The sequence below is a fragment of the Puntigrus tetrazona genome, unplaced genomic scaffold (assembly GCF_018831695.1).
Source record: "Puntigrus tetrazona isolate hp1 unplaced genomic scaffold, ASM1883169v1 S000000130, whole genome shotgun sequence".
NCBI lineage: Eukaryota > Metazoa > Chordata > Actinopteri > Cypriniformes > Cyprinidae > Puntigrus > Puntigrus tetrazona.
Genome location: NW_025047807.1, coordinates 218,056 through 234,629, shown reverse-complemented (window position 1 = coordinate 234,629; position 16,574 = coordinate 218,056). Strand labels below are relative to the sequence as shown.

At 37.2% G+C, this 16,574-nt stretch overlaps 1 protein-coding gene across 1 annotated transcript in view; it reads left to right on the top strand.

Moving 5' to 3' along the window:
* The window catches only part of LOC122332656 (ras-related protein Rab-26), a 76,046-nt gene extending 62,130 nt beyond the window's left edge, over positions 1-13,916 (top strand). Inside the window, exons 6-9 of the mRNA XM_043230034.1 lie at positions 8,957-9,022; positions 9,164-9,220; positions 9,918-9,994; positions 13,633-13,916. Of these exons, the coding sequence (XP_043085969.1) occupies positions 8,957-9,022; positions 9,164-9,220; positions 9,918-9,994; positions 13,633-13,735 (303 nt within the window). The 3' untranslated portion in view covers positions 13,736-13,916. The remainder of the gene's footprint in view (positions 1-8,956; positions 9,023-9,163; positions 9,221-9,917; positions 9,995-13,632) is intronic.
* Positions 13,917-16,574: the final 2,658 nt, after the last annotated feature.

Genomic DNA, 16,574 nt, shown 5'->3' with positions numbered 1-16,574 from the left:
GCAGCGTCAACACTGACAGTAAATAAATGGACATTAAATATTAAATAAAGACTGAAATAATCATGCTAAAAATCTGGCTTTGATCACAGAAATAAATTTTATTTTACAATATATTCACATAGAAAATAGTTTAAATTGTTGTAATATTTAAAATATATTTTTTTGGTATTTTTCATTAAATAAATGCTGGAAAACTTTTGAACGCAGTGCATAAAACAAGCTTTGCCCAAATATTTTGTCAATAGTACTGTTAGTAATTATAATAGCACGGGTTATGATTTAAATATCATAGGGTTAACATGTATGTGTGTTGATTCAGGACCGAATTCGTCTCGCATGCGTACGATTTTAATAATTTCTCCACTTTGGGTTTCTGCAGAAGTTTTAATTAGGTTTATTCTCCTGGCTCGCTCTTGTCCGGGTCGTAACGGAGAAGTCTAATTTTCTTCAGAGAATGAAACTAACTTTAGCAATCAGTTTAGCTCTCTAAGATATCGTGCAATCAGCCGCGCGATTGTGGCTGAATAACGCGGCTGATTACAGTAGCGCCGAGTCTTTGATAGAGCCATTAAACACAATAACCATTAGACCCACAGCAGCGCTGCTTCATTTCACTGTTTTTCCTCATGCTGTCTCGCCCAAAGGTTATATCATAACAATATACTAGTTGCCAGAGCATTTTTTTTTCTTATATTATATTATCTGAAAACAGGGGATGATGGGATTGTGAGAGGGCAAAGCTACAGAGTGGGTTCGATGGAAGCGAGGGAGCCTTTTCTCATCCTTTTAGCCTCATAACCTGAATGTGTGAGCAGCGTGAGGAAGAGCTTTGCCATTTTGCTGAGATGAAGGTTGTTTACAGTATCTGAGTTTTCTCTGGCTTTGATATTCGCGAGCATAAGACGGCTCGTAATGTAAAAGCATGTTATAAACCACATTAACTGTATAGTAAAAAACTTCTGAAGGTCCATGTGACATTAAAGACTGGAGTAATGATGCTGAAAATTCGGCTTTAATCATAGAAATAAATTGCATTCATTCATTACATTCAAGTATTCATCAGTTATTTTAAATTGTAATAATATTTCAGATTTTTGGACCACATGGATGTAGCCCTGGTAAGCAGAAGAGATTTTTTTTATTATTAGGGCATTGCATGAGAAAGTGCAATTGTCACACAGCATGGTTTGGCAAGGCTTCTGTAGAGCAGGAAACAGAACCCTGGGCTGAAGCTGGAGCAGATGATTGAACACAGCTTTGAGCAGAGGGAGGAAATTACTGTCGCTCCACTCACACACAGCTCACAACACCGATCCAAACACCGCGACGAGGCATGAGGAGGACCGGCGGAAACCTGGAGTCCTGGACCTCAGCCGCGTGAGAAAAAGCGTGCGAAACAAAAGCAGGAGACGGGGAGGAACGGAGCAGATGGGAGGTCGTGGAGAGTCACGTGTGGGAGAGAGCAGCCTGCCAGAATCAGTCCTGTGTCATGCAGAGATGATTGTGGTCACAGAGGTGGAAGGAAAAGTCCGGCGAGTCAGTAGATGAGAAGACCAGCGAGACCCGATCTGCCTCTTTATCCCTGGCTCGCTCATTCACAGATGCACTGACCACCACAACTAATGCATGTACTATAAAACAGCCTAAAGAAAACGAAAAATGTGACCCTGGAGTACAAAACCAGCCAAAGGGATCAATTCCGAAAAAATAAGCTTTCCACTGATTCAAGCTTTGTTACAAACCTGTAATCTGAGGATGCAAAAAATATAACTAATGCAATGCATATTACTAATCAAAAATTAAGATTGGATATATTTATGGCAGGCGATCCTCTATTTATCTTAATTGAACTTGATCTGCAATCATGTTTTATTAACGAGGTTCGGGAGGAGCGTGATCAGATAATCTGTAGCTCGTTTAGCTAATCATCCTAACTAGCTCATTACGTGTGTATAAATTATGATACCCCTGCACTATCAGTTTTCTTGCATCGCTCCTTCACCCAAACTCCTCACTCAATCCACTTTTCATCCCATGCTTGGGACAGGGCGCTTCTATGGCCGCGGAGCACTCTCCCGGGACGCCACCAACTCATGAACCTAATGATTATTTGGCATAAAAAAAGCAACATTTTGGTCTCCACCTAAGAATGTGACCAACTCTACACGTGAACCAATCACCAACTTATGTCTTTTATCGAAGCGTTTATCACATTACCAACAAAAAAATACATTTGTTTATAAAATCACATCACAGTTGTTAGTGGAAACGGTCTTTAAAAGGCTTGTCTGTAACAGTGCATGTACGCCTGATGACCGAAACGTTGCTTTTTCTACAAACCGATTTCCGTATTTAGCATGGACTGATAGCGTGCAGGATTATCATATTTACAAATTATATTCGGCACTAATGTTGGAATTTTATCTACTCCACTATCCGTTTCTCAGGTGGGCTGGGTTTGTGTCGATTGCTTTGAATAAAAGTGCTTCAAAATGCCATAGAAGAACTTTTCGGTTCCATAGCGAACCTTCTGAACATCTAAAGAACCTTTCTGTTTCACAAAAGCTGCTCTGTTTGAATGGTTGTTTGCGGAACCAAAAACGCTAAGCACCTTTGTTTTTAAGAGCGTATATTCTTTCATTCATCCGTAACAGGCATTCATTCATTCATTCAGAAGCGCTGTCTGCTATCTTCTGCTCTGTTTTTGGTCTGTAGTTGGACTTCATCAGATCATGAGCAGCTTATAGCTTGACAAACTGCTTCCATTACTTTCCTTCTGCGTCACTAAGTAAGATGAATAAGCCAGAGCGTATCTACAGGTCTTTGGCCCGGGAACGGTGCTCACTCATTCGCTCTTTCTGCCTTCTTTCTCCGTTTATCTTCTTCATTTCACTCCTGCTATAAAAGTTACATTTCAGTCCATTTACTTCTGAATAATTGTTTCTCCCTCTCTTCATCGCAGCTGTGTTTATCACCATTTACTTTGATTAACTTCACATTATTCTCCCTTCATCCTCCGTTGAAAAAGCATCTTCATTCTCACCGCATCTTCGTTTTCCTCCATTTGTATTCGCGTCATGTTTTATTGGACGTTTTGGTAAATAAGTCTCATTTATCACTCTTGATTAGTGCGTCTGCGTCTTCCATTACGTTATATTCCTGATACGCACGTCCTCATCCGTCACAGCTCTACGTTTCAATTAAAGACTCTCTGTGCGTTTGAGGATTTCAACATCAGTTTCTAATAGCTGTTCTGTGTGGAGTCATGTAATATTGGAGAATATTGGGCCCACATTTTGAATATTTTTAGAAAAGAGAAAGGTTTTATTGAACACTTGATGGAGCAACGCATTTTGTGGGAAAATGAATCCTAACAGGGTTTTTTTTTTTCATTAAAAATGATATAATTGCCTGAGATAGTGAGAGGGGTTGTTTTTTATAGAAGTGTTTTTCCACGGCGGCAAAAAAACGTAATTGCAACTTCATTATCTAACAGTTCAGACTTTTGTCTTGCAGTTCTGAGGAAAACAGTATGATTTGCAAGATAGAAATTGTGAAATATTAACTTGCTATTGAGATTAAAATTAAAGCTGTGAGATAAAGCATTACAATTAACTGTCAGAATTTAATTTAAATAAGAATTTAAAGAATTCAGAATTTAATTCTGTGTTTCTATAAAAAAGTTGCAATAACCTTTTATTTATTGTTAATAAAGAAAAAAAATATTAAATTAATATTCCGTCATTAATTTATTAGGTTATTAGGTTATTACACTACTTGAAGGAAATAATGATAATAATAATAATTTAATATGGCTTTACAGTAGCAATAATAATACAATATTTTATTACATGATAGTGATAACTTTATTATCATGTCGGTTGTTAGGATTTTATCTACAACTGGGTTTATTTTTGATGAAAAGTAGAAAAACCGTTGATGTAATTACGTTAAATTATTATTTCATAATTTTTTTATATTTTATTTAATAAATATATAATGAAAGACACTAAGTATTAGATCAAATTAGTAAAGAATAAACTCTTCATGTGCAACGTGAAAATGTGGATGTTTAGGAAAATGCTGTTGTGACGTAATGCGCCATCTAGTTCTCTAAATTAAAAGTAAAGAACCCTAAATATTGCTTTAATATCGGCTGGGAGGACAGAATGGAATAAGTGGAATGGAATCAGAAATATTTTCCATACAAATAAATCGAATCTCGCGTTTATTCCACCTGAGAAGCAGCAGATCTGATGAAGCGCGGCATATGTTTGCATTCATTCTTCAGCGGATTGATTTGATTCTGCAGATCTGGAACGGGACTGAGAGCGATCCTAAAACAGAAACGCTCCTGACCCAGCCTTCAGTTATGAACAAACATAACCACCATCAGATGCGACGGTTTACAGTGAGAATCTTTGTTTCTCACAAACCCATGGGTTTTGTCTAATCAAGGCATTACATGATGGACCGGAGTGCTGTGGATTATTGTGTTGTTTTTATCCGCTGTTTGGACTCTCTTTATGACGGCACCTATTTAGGAGCCATTGGTGAGCAAGAGATGTAATGCCATTTCCTAAAAATCTGATAAAGAACCAAACTCATCTATGTTTTGGTTGAAGGTGGTGGAGTCTGTGAATTTAAAATAACTTCTTTATTAAACATGCATGCATTCATTTACCACGTGTAAGTGGTTGCCATGTTATCTAATCCATTTAAGACGCAGACATGAGACGGAGGGCAACTTCTGTTCTATTTATATTCAGAGCAAAAGCACATCTGTCTCGCGCTGGTTGCAGATTTTGACAAGATAATATAGTTTGTGGCATTTGATGTGTTTATTCGGAATAACCTTTCGCGGCACGTTTCCTGATAAAAAGTTCCAGAAGGTTTATTTGACAGGGGTTTTCAGGGCTTGGCCACATCGCATCTGCTGTGAGAAACCGCAGAGGAGTTTAAGATCAGTGACTTTGTATTGAAAACATAGCTTTAAAGAAGTGCAGAATAAGTTCATATTCTAGAATCCTCATTACTAACTTTTGACAGCAGCATAGTGGTTGAATGGGCTTGAGTTTGGCAGTAATTTGCTTCAAACGAGTCTTTCTTTAGAATAAATGTCGATTCACGTGATTTTTTTCCTTCTAATGTAATGTTGGTTTGAATTTTGCTTCAGATAGGATTTTTTCTATAACATATTTTGTGCAATTAAGTAAGTCAGTAAGAAAATAAATAGTCTTAAATGCTGAGATTGAATATAGGCATCACAGCATTACAGTGTTTTATTTTTTTTTTAGATTTGCTGCTGATTTCATTACAGCGTCTGCAGATTGAATATGGATGATGGTAAAAGTAATCGACATGCAAATAAAATGAGCATGAATGAAAGTTAATATCGGCCTGTCAACATCAGCAGATCAGTTCAGTACTGATGGACTAAAATTCATGTTCAAGTAATATTTGTGCATTTTGAGTGGAAAATGCTGATATTGTTTGGGAAGGGTGGGAACACGTTTGTTGTTTACCACCTAAAGCGCTGCAAAAAATGAAGGAATAATTAATTCAATCAATAAAAATGCTTGGTTTTTAGTAAAATGTCTAAACATCTAAATAGCAATATATTTATATTTTAAGGAAAGAAACTAATTGTGAAATTACTTGAGATGCTAAGATTTTTATAAAAAATGGAAAAAACCCCCAATAAATATATGGTAGTGGCTTCAAAACAATAGATTGAGTTTTTGTGTTGCCTTTAAATTAAGTTTAAGTAAAAACTCAATTTAGGATTTCTGTAATAATTATTTTATATTGAATTATATTATATTCTCATATTGAATAGTGACCAAAATGATCGTAATGCTAGTATTTTAAGCAGTTAAAAATGGTTTAAAGCCATTTATTTGAATCTTTTGCTGTCAGTAAATAAAAATGAATACAGCGCCGTTAGAAGTTTTAAGCATTTGTTTCAAAATGCCGTGAAATGATTTCATAAAATAATGTCATAAATAGATTTTCTTTATCAATGAAGCTCTTTTAACTAAATTAAATCAACTTCTGGTGAGACCAACCTTTGCGTTTAAAAGTAGTTTCTCGGAGACGTTATTCTTCTCCGGATTTAGTCCGTCTCTGTTTTTTTGTCTTTCTTCCTCTGACCTTTTAGTCAGAATAACACAAATCAAACGTTCAACACCGCCTTCTCGCCTTAATGAATTATTTTTCGGGCTATGAAAGAAAATCAAGCGTATCGGTGGACCGGCGTCGATTGTACTTTTTAAAAAGCCTGGAAGCAGAACATGAAACAAACACAGCAGAGGGATCAAACGCCGCTCTTTCTCTTTGGTTCTCCTGTTCCGGGCCCGGGGGGAAATAAACATGCGCGCTGATATGGTACAAGGCTTTAATGACAGATTGCTAAATAGCACTGTTATGCTTTTTAAATGCAAATGAGGGTGAGTGAGTTTCAGAGGCGCGGAGAGAGCGACCCATTTTCAGAGTCTGTGATGATGAGTCAGGGTACGAGAGCGTGGGAGTGCGGCCGTATTTAGACCCACATGCCAAAGCTTGGTCTTCCGCGTGCATCGAAAAGCCCATGCTGCGACAAATCCCGGGCCCGAAAACACTTGTTGCGGAGCTGAAGGTGTGCTCGGGAGAGATGGCACGGAGCTGTGAAATAAGCGCGATGATGATCATTGTTGCGTAGGGCGGCCGCATGCCTCATTATTTCCTGGCTGGGGTTTGTAAATGGCCCAAAGTGTGCGGGTCTGGCTTTGCTTTTCCGTTTCGATTATACTTATTATGACTGAAAAGTGGTGCATGCATTGTGCATAACCAAGCAATCCTGTGAGAAAAGGTGGCATCTAGGGAACAGAAAAAGCAAGGATGCATATCATGTATGAGGACTATAGGCAAGTCCGGTTTAGATAAGGCAGTCGCCCATCATTTAAAAAAAATATCATTATATGTCTGTCTTCTGACTGAAAACTGAATTTCTGGTCTTTTTGTTGGCTGAAATTCACAGCATTTTACCAATTTTCTGCCAAAATAATTTCACTCATATTTTAGTTCAAATGACAATTATTGACTAATATGTGTATGTATGCGCTGGCAATTGTGGTTTATGAGGACAGAAATGTGTTTAATGATATTAGTACTACGATGTAAATGGTTTATGAGGACACGTAAAACAAAAGGCTTAAAAAACGTACTAAACAGTGTTTTATGAAATTGAAAAAATGGCGGTAGTTTCCTGTAAGGGGTAGGTTTAGGTGGAGGGTGATAGAAATACAGTTTGTACAGTATAAAAACCTTTATGCCTGTAGAGAGTCCCCGTAAACCACAAATGCAAGTGTGTGTGTGTGTGTGTGTGTGTGTGTGTGTGTGTGTGTGTCTATAAAAATAAATGGCTTACAAAACTTACTTAAAAATAGGTTAGTCAGTTTATTTTAGGTGGTTTAATGTGCTTTCTCTTTGTTTCCTGTTTTCTTTGTTAGAATTCTCCCTTTTGTTGCCATGGTTATTCATTATGTATTTTATATTATAATTAACACACAATTCTGAACACAGACAGCTAATGAAAACCAATTATTCCAATAGAAATCCTCAAAACATTCACAAAGAACTTCACCACAAAATTGTGGTCATGATCAAGCTGATGTGTGTGTGTGTGTGTGTGTGTGTGTTTTATTTATTATTTTTTTGGTAATATTAATGGGTATTATTCACTCACATATCATTCCAAACCTTTCTTCTGCTAAACATAAAAATATATATATTTTGAAGATTTTTGGTAACCAAACACTCGATAGTCTCCATTGATTTCTATAGTTTTTATTTCTCCATACTGTGTTTTTAATGTTTTCTTATTTTTCATGGTACTGAACGTTTAAACTTGTCCTATTAATGGCTTTGCCTGACAAAAACCTCAGATCAAAATTAGCAGGTTATTGAGGCAAAAATCACAGTTAGTTGATAATTAATAATGAAAACTCAGTGGATTGTACTCCTGATTATCAACACACCCACCGTTCAGCGTCTTTGTTTTTTAAAGAAGTGTAATTACTGTATATGATTTGCAAGCTTTATACAGTGCGTGCCGCTGTAAAGACTCTACATGTGTTCCTCACAGTCTCAGTTTCATCAGTGTTAAAGATACAAAAGCTGTCACGGTGTCAGTACCTTTCCAAACGAAACTCCTTCGCACATTATTTACCCCGAAAGGGTGCATATCCCTACCTTAAAGCTATATATCAATACCAAAAGAGTACCTAAATGATACACATTAGTGCCAGAGACAGCATGAGAGTCTATCTCTGTCTGTTCAGCATGTCCTTCAATGCATGCATGCGTGTGTGTGTGTGTGTGTGTGTGCATGCATGCGTGTGTGTGTGTGTGTGCATGCATGTGTGTGTGTGTGTGTGCATGTGTGTGTGTGTGCGTGCATGCATGTGTGTGTGTGTGTGCATGCATGTGTGTGTGTGATGAAAATGATTACGCGACCGGGGACGTGTCTAACCCTTACTATTTGACTCGGCGTGTCACTGAATTTTATCCGGGCTATGATTTCCTTCGCTCAATATTAACAGGAGGCTTTCATTAACCCGAGGTCAGGCTTCATACGTCCGCAAGGCTTTTTTCATCACTCTCACCATCTTTCTCTTTTAATCTATCTCTCCTCTCCCGAATGCCATTTCTCCCGGTTTTCCCTATTAGCTCTTTTTTTCTTTTTTTAGTGTGACTGCAAATTCACCCTAGCAAAACCGCCAGCCATTTATTGATTAAACACTCCTTGAAATGACCTGCCCTCTCGTACCGTGTTGGAAAATATTGTCCTTTTCTTTCTGGCTCAGCGATTCAAGCGTGAACTTTAACTGGACCCTAAACCAGATACAGAATAATTTACATCTCGCTTACGGTGGTTTCCTGTAAATCTGCTGTCCGTTGTTGTTTTTTTCCGCAGGCCTGGCTCACAGAGATTCACGAGTTCGCTCAGCAGAACGTAGTGATCATGCTCCTGGGTAACAAGGTCAGTGAAACCTGCCCAACCTTACAGATACGTCACGTGAAACCTTATGACCATATGCTTGTCAATGCATGCATCTTTAATGTAGAAAGCATTGAAAGCTAATGCATAATGCATTGTTTATCGATTGATGGATGTTATCAGGCTGATTCCACACATGAAAGGATCGTGAAAAGAGAGGAGGGTGAAAAACTGGCTAAGGTTTGTAATATTAACACGCACAAACACACTCACACTTTTAATTATTTATCTGTTAAACCTTTTTAAGAAGGGAAGAAAACGTAACAAATAAACTGCAGACTAAGTAATTGCACATTACTTAGCCTCTTTATAGTTTTTGAGAGTGCATACGTGACACAAACAAACGTACTGTATACAATTATTTGTTTTTAAATACTAATCATACAGTTTTTGAATGCTAATCATGGTGTAAAACTAGGAAAAAAGTCTAAATGCATATTTGAATGGGAACACATCACTGCATAAGCAATTTTCACTAATGCATTAACCGAAAGAGTAATTACAAATGCACTGCAGACTGAATGAAAGGATTAGTTTACTTCCAGGATCATTTTCTCACCCCCATGGCATCCAAGATGTTCTTGTGTGGTGTAAAATCCTGCAGTAATATCATTTCTTTTCAACCAAAAAAAGAGCGTCATGCACATATTGGATGACATGGAGGTGAGTAAATTAACAGGAACGTCTCCTTTAATGCATTACCAAGCACCTATTATTGTCTTTGAGAGGTGGCACAGTTGAAATTATTTATGCACGTGTGACACAAAAACACATGTGCACTGAACGCACTCTTTAGAAATGCAATGTGCATTATTTTTTATGTTAACTTTAAACCCGTATGTTATAAAAAAGGAGCATTTCTTTTTTCTCTCTGAAGGAGTTTGGCGTTCCCTTCATGGAAACCAGTGCTAAATCAGGTCTGAATGTGGAGTTGGCCTTCACTGCTGTGGCCAAGTAAGTCCCTAATTTTCAGACAGCATCTGTTCTTTTTTTACCCACTGAGAATCTGCAGAATGGGTTTATACCTGGCAACGTGTTCTAAATGGAGCTGAGAGAACCGCTCTCTTATCGGCAGTTGAAAGCATGATCAAATTAGCCCAGATATCTAATTAACGAACACACAATTCTAAAATCAGGACATTCGGTGTGGGGCTGATACTGTCTTCATACTGGAAGACCGCTTACAGAGACATAACAACAGCATAGCAACACAGGAAAAACTATTTTAGCACTGAAACACCATAGCAACCACATAGCAACACATCAAAAACACTTTTCAACCACACAACACATTTTCTCAGAACACTGAGGCATAGCAACACACTGAAACACCATAGCAACTGCATAGCAACCACATAGCATCATATTAAAACACTTAAAACATCTTCAAAATGTTATCAGCCGCATAGCAGCACACTAAAATACCATAGCAACTGCACAGCAACATATTAAAAAACATTTATAGCACATTAGCAACTGCATAGCAACAGACTAAAACACTATAGATACAGTAAAGAAACTCGTTAAGAACCTCTCAAAACACCTTCACCCAGAACACTTCAGCAACTGCATAGCAACACACTGAAACACCATAGCAACTGCATAGCAACCGCATAACTACATATTAAAAACACTTAAAATATCTTCACTCAAAGAATTTTATCAGCCACAAAGCAACACACTAAAATACCATAGCAACTGCACAGCAACATATTAAAAACATTTATGGCACGTTAGCAACTGCATAGCAACAGACTAAAACACTATAGATACAACACAGCAACTCGTTAAGAACCTCTCAAAACACCTCCACCCAGAACACTTTAGCAACTGAATAGCAACACACTGAAACACCATAGCAACTGCATAGCAACCGCATAACTACATATTAAAAACACTTAAAATATCTTCACTCAAAGTGTTTTATCAGCTGCAAAACAACACCTTAAAATACCATAGCAACTGCACAGCAACATATTAAAAAACATTTATGGCACGTTAGCAACTGCATAGCAACAGACTAAAACACTATAGATACAACACAGCAACTCGTTAAGAACCTCTCAAAACACCTCCACCCAGAACACTTAAAGCAACTGCATATGTTAACACACTGAAACACCATAGCAACTTCTGGTTTGTTTGGTCACACGGGCAACTAACAGATGACAACATTTTATGGAAAATATCTGTTGGTGAAAAAGAATTTTATCAGCCATGAGCAACACACTGCAATATTTCAGCAACTGCACATGCATTTTACATTATTAAAAACATTTAACCTGTTTATAACGTCTAAAAATACATTTACTTTTATGCATTTAGAAAATACCTTTATCCAAAGCATTTTACAATATGCATGTTTAAGATGTGTGCCTCTATATTGTATTTTCTTTTTCTGTCTCTAAATAATCCTTGTGTAGAGTTATTTAAATTCAGTTTTAGTGCAATCACACCACTTTTCTATGTGAACTGGTTATTAAGTAAAATTTTATTGACAAACCTGCTAAAAATGTACAACATGAAGGACTTTTTTAATGTAATGATCAGTTCATAATGAAACAAATTATACTGAACTAACTTCAAGGTGTTTTTGTCACAAGGTGTGAGTCATGGCATAAACGTACCTTGGTCCACTTTTTATCGAGACACAAAATAAGTACCAATAAGTACATATCGCTGTATATCACACATATCATATACTAGAGGCAGCGAAATTCTGACAACTCTGAGTTTTGATTAATAAAGTGTAATTTTTGCACAATTTCATGTTATGACTTTATGAGATTTGAAAACCGATGCTTTTGAAAATTAGCATCACACATATACAGCTTTTATCTCTATGTTTTCATAAATGATAGTACAGAGATGTCACGGTTGCATCAACAAATGTGTTTTTATATCATTTTTGCCGTTGTTAACACTATCAGTTAGGTTTAAAGTTGTCATTGGTAGCCTCAATTCATACCTATATCAACGTAATAAAAATGTGCCAGGGTTGACGTATTGAACCCTCGTTTTCAAATCCCAATGAAATCAATCTTTGAAACTGCGACAAAATGTGCGCACAGCATGTTTTCGTCGCACAAAAAGTGCACAGAGGTACGTATTTTTGATGATATAAATAAGTGTGTTTAGTGTAGCTTTTGGGGTGTGTTTGCACAGAGACTGGATTTGCGTTTGCTTTGAATCTCGCTAAACAGCACAACATTATGACAACAACACGCTTATGAGCAGACGCAGGTTGTTTGAGTGAATTCCAGAGTTTAGCGAGAGTTCACGCCTCCCTCCCATTCTCAGGGAACTGCAGCATTTCAGATGAAGGAGCCTAACATGCAAAGTTTCAGCTGCAGGAGTATCTTAACAAGTAGATGAAACAGTTTATAACTCCTAAAAAGTCTCTTTTCCGCCTGTCTGTCTGTTTGTGTGTTTTTTTTACTTTCATCCTCTTTTTACAAAATTGCATGCCTGTCAGATATTCCTGCCTCTGGATTTTCATTTTCTGTTCTTTCTTTGGATCCATGCACTTCACAGCTCACAGCAAACAATAAATTCACACGTTTTAGTGCAAAGACACCACTCTTCAGCATGCAATGGTTACGTAAAATAAATTTTATTGATAAACACAGACCCACCTGTAGCAGCTGTGAAGGTATGTTTTAACTCTCATGATCAGTTTGCTTTTATTACAACAAAATCATTCAGAACCCAATTACTTGTGTACTTTTCTGTGGCAGGTTCACTTCATGGCAATTATATACCACTTTTACTGTTAAAAATACACAAACGTGGCTGTTCAATACAGAGATAATTACGAGTGTAAAATCATAATTAACAAAGACTTAACTTTATGTAACATGTAGCTTTCTTTGGTTTTAGCCTCTAAATTCTCACAAAATGCAGTTTTATAGACATTAAAAATGACATTTTTCAATTAAGCATGTTATTTGAATCTTTCATGATGAAAATTTGTTTAAACTGAAATATTTCATTTGATTTTAGTCCAGATCACACTTCAATGAAAGGAATATTGATTTCATTATTTTATCTCTCTCTGTGATGATAGTCATACTTTTTACGTGTGCCTCATCAAATGTTCATTTATATCACTTTTTCTATGTTATTAACACTTGATAAATTAGGTTTAAATAATCACACATTACACTATAATCCAAACCTATATCAAGGCCACAAAAAAATGTGCCACATATATATATTGACGAGTTGAACCCTCGCTTTAGCGCCACCCCCGAGAACATTTCTCTTCACCAGGCTCCTGACAAAATGGGTGTGTTCGAGAGGAGGGGCGCGTGGTATCGGCCAGGTCTGGCGGCGTGTGACGAGGCACACCTGAAGAGGATTAGCCTTTGATGATATAAATAAGTGTGTTTCCTCGGTAGCTTCTTTCCCCGTGCATGCACAGAGACTGGATTTGCGTAACTGCTTCATCGAATCTACGCTAAACAGCACAGACATTATGGGACTTTCAAATTAACACGACTGCTGAGCAGACTGACGGGCCAGGATGTTTGAGTCCCCTAATTCTCTGGGAGTTTAGCGAGGAAACTGACGTCTCCCTCCCCGTCTCTCAGGGAACTGAAGCACAGGGAGATGAAGGAGCCTCACGAGCCAAAGTTTCAGCTGCAGGAGTATGTTAACAAGGAGATGAAGAGAGTCGGCTGCTGTCGCTCCTAAAGAGTCTCTCTTTCCGCCTGTCTGTCTGTTTGTGTGTTTTTTCCACTTTCATCCTCTTCTCTCGCATAAATTGGATGTCTGTCAGATATTCCTGCGGCTCTGGAGACTTTCATTTCCAAACGCCGTGTTCTTTCTTTGGACCTCCATGCACTTCACAGCTCACAGCAAACAATAGCGATCCCGACACTGGTACCCACACGGGCGGAAGAGAAGCAGTCTTCAGCATGCACCAGGAAGGGTAAATATTCACACCCCCCAATAAACACAGACCCACCTCTCCAAGCAGCTGTGAATGTATGTTTAACTCTCATGTGTCAAGGTTTGCTTTTATTACACGTCAAAATCATTCAGTCGCCCAATTACTTCGATGTACTTTTCTGTGGCAGCTTCACTTGAACCCAATTATATACCACTTTTACTGTTAAAAATACCCACAAACGTGGCTGTTCAAGCACAGAGATAATTACGAGTGTAAAATCATAATTAACAAAGACTTAACTTTATGTAACATGTAGCTTTCTTTGGTTTTAGCCTCTCGCATGCAGCTGGTGTCTCGTGGGTCCATGCAGTTTGTATAGACATTAAGGAGCTTTTCCCGTAAGCTTAATTTGAATCTTTCATGATGAAAATTGAATGTTTAAACTGAAATATTTCATTTGATTTTAGTCCAGATCACACTTCAATGAAAGGAATATAGCTGATTTTCATTATTTTATATCTCTCTCTGTGATGATAGTCGTATACTTTTTATTGTGCCTCATCAAGGTTCATTTCGCCAGACTTTTTCTATGTTATGTACAATTTGATAAATTCTTTTTGTTAATAATCACACATTACACTATAATCCAAAGCTAATCAAGGCCACAAAATATGTGTCGTACACATATATATATATATATATATATATATATGATCAAAGAAGTCTGTGAAAATTATGCATTGTTAATCATCCTTTTGATGTTTTATTTTAAAAACTCCCAAAAATCGAACCTTTCATTGGATAACAAGAATTTAAACATTACAAAATAAATGTTTTTCTCAACCCTGCTTTTTGAAACCTCAAACATTTCCCAGTTGAACGGCTCTAAATGTTCTCCGATGAGTTTAGAGAACACCTGACAAGAGATCAGAGACCATTCCTTCATCGAGAATCACTCCAGACCCTTCAGATTCATGCTGGTGCTTCTTCTCTTCAGTTCACCTCAATCACCGTCTCAATCAATGGCCAGCAGAAGCTTGGTTTCTCGCTCGGTGACCCGTTTTTATGTTGTTTTTGAGGTTTGTGTTTGGATTATAGTGCGGTTGGAAGATCCAAACGTGGCCCATTATAAGATTTCTAACAGAGTCAGTCACTTATTGATTTTTTAACTGTCGGTATTTGATAGTGTCTAAACGAGATGTCCAGGGCCTCCAGCAGAAACATAGGCCACATTATTTCATTGTACGCATGGGGTCATTTCTATCCCTGTGTTCACCAGTGTTTTAGTTTCATCTGATCATAGAAGCCAGTCCCATTTGAAGGTCCGTTCATGGATGAGCGAGGAGAATTGTTCTTGAAATCCTCCCAAACGACACGCGGTGATGTAAGTGCTGTTTGTGGATTGTTTTTAAGGTTTTCTGACCCCCGAGACTCAACTATTTTCTGCAGTTCTCCAGCTGTGGTCACTGGAGAGTCTTTATCTTCTCAAACTCTCCTCCTCGCCACGCATTGAGACGATATAGACACACAACCTCTTCCAGACAGTTTCCTAACATTTTATGATGAGTGGAAATTCTTCATTATTGCACTGATGATGGTAATTTCCACTGCTCTAGCTCTTTTCTCAAAACCGCTCCACTAATTTGTGAAGCTCAATTATCTTTTGCTGCACATCAGAAATACATTCTTTGTTTTTTCTCACTGTGATGGATGATTTAGGGAATTCGGGCTTTGTTTTCCCTCCTATTTATACTTCTGCTCGTAATCACCCTGGAGTGCTCAAAATTGTGAATATGAATGGGAGTACACTTCAGAGACATTTTACTCATGGCTGGGAAAAACATTTATTACATAATGATATTTCCCCATATTTTAAATTCCTGTTAGCCAATGAAAGGTTAGATTTTTGTGATTTTTTTAAATAAAAGATCAGAAGGATTAACAATGCAGATTAATTTTCACAGCCTTCTTTGGTCATATTTACCAAGGGTGCCAATATCAGTGAGTGCATGCATATATATATATATATATACTGTATACATACATATACATATACAACTGCAAGAGATAATAGTTTGGAATTGCATGATTAGATTCGAGAAATAAACTTGCAATTTTAAGAAAAAAAGATAGTTATGAGAGGAATTAGAAAAAAGGTCAAATTTGTGAGGTGAAATGTCAGAACTGTGAGATAAAAAACACACCTTTTGATTTAATTTGATTAAATATGTTGATATATATATCTGTTAAAGTTTGATTTAAGTTTGTCTTTAAACGTGCTCGTATTCATGTCATATTCTCTCCACTTTTGTCCTTGTTATTCGTCCATGTCTTTTCATAAGAAATGAAAGATGAATGTATGTACTGTACATATGAAATACATCACATGGCACTTACAGTAGTTTGCATAACATATAATTAATGTTTTGTTCAAAATTGAGTATCGTCTTGTACCTTAAATATCTAGAAAGCTTTAAGTAGAAGTAGTAGCTTTAAGTGACGTTCAGAGCGTGCCAGAATATTACAACTTGATGTGACGTCGATACTGTGCGTACCGTGGACCGTTTAGTATACAGTGCTGTAACTATATTTTCATTTCAAGAGTTCTCAGTACTATGCTTTTGCACTTTTGTTCTCGTC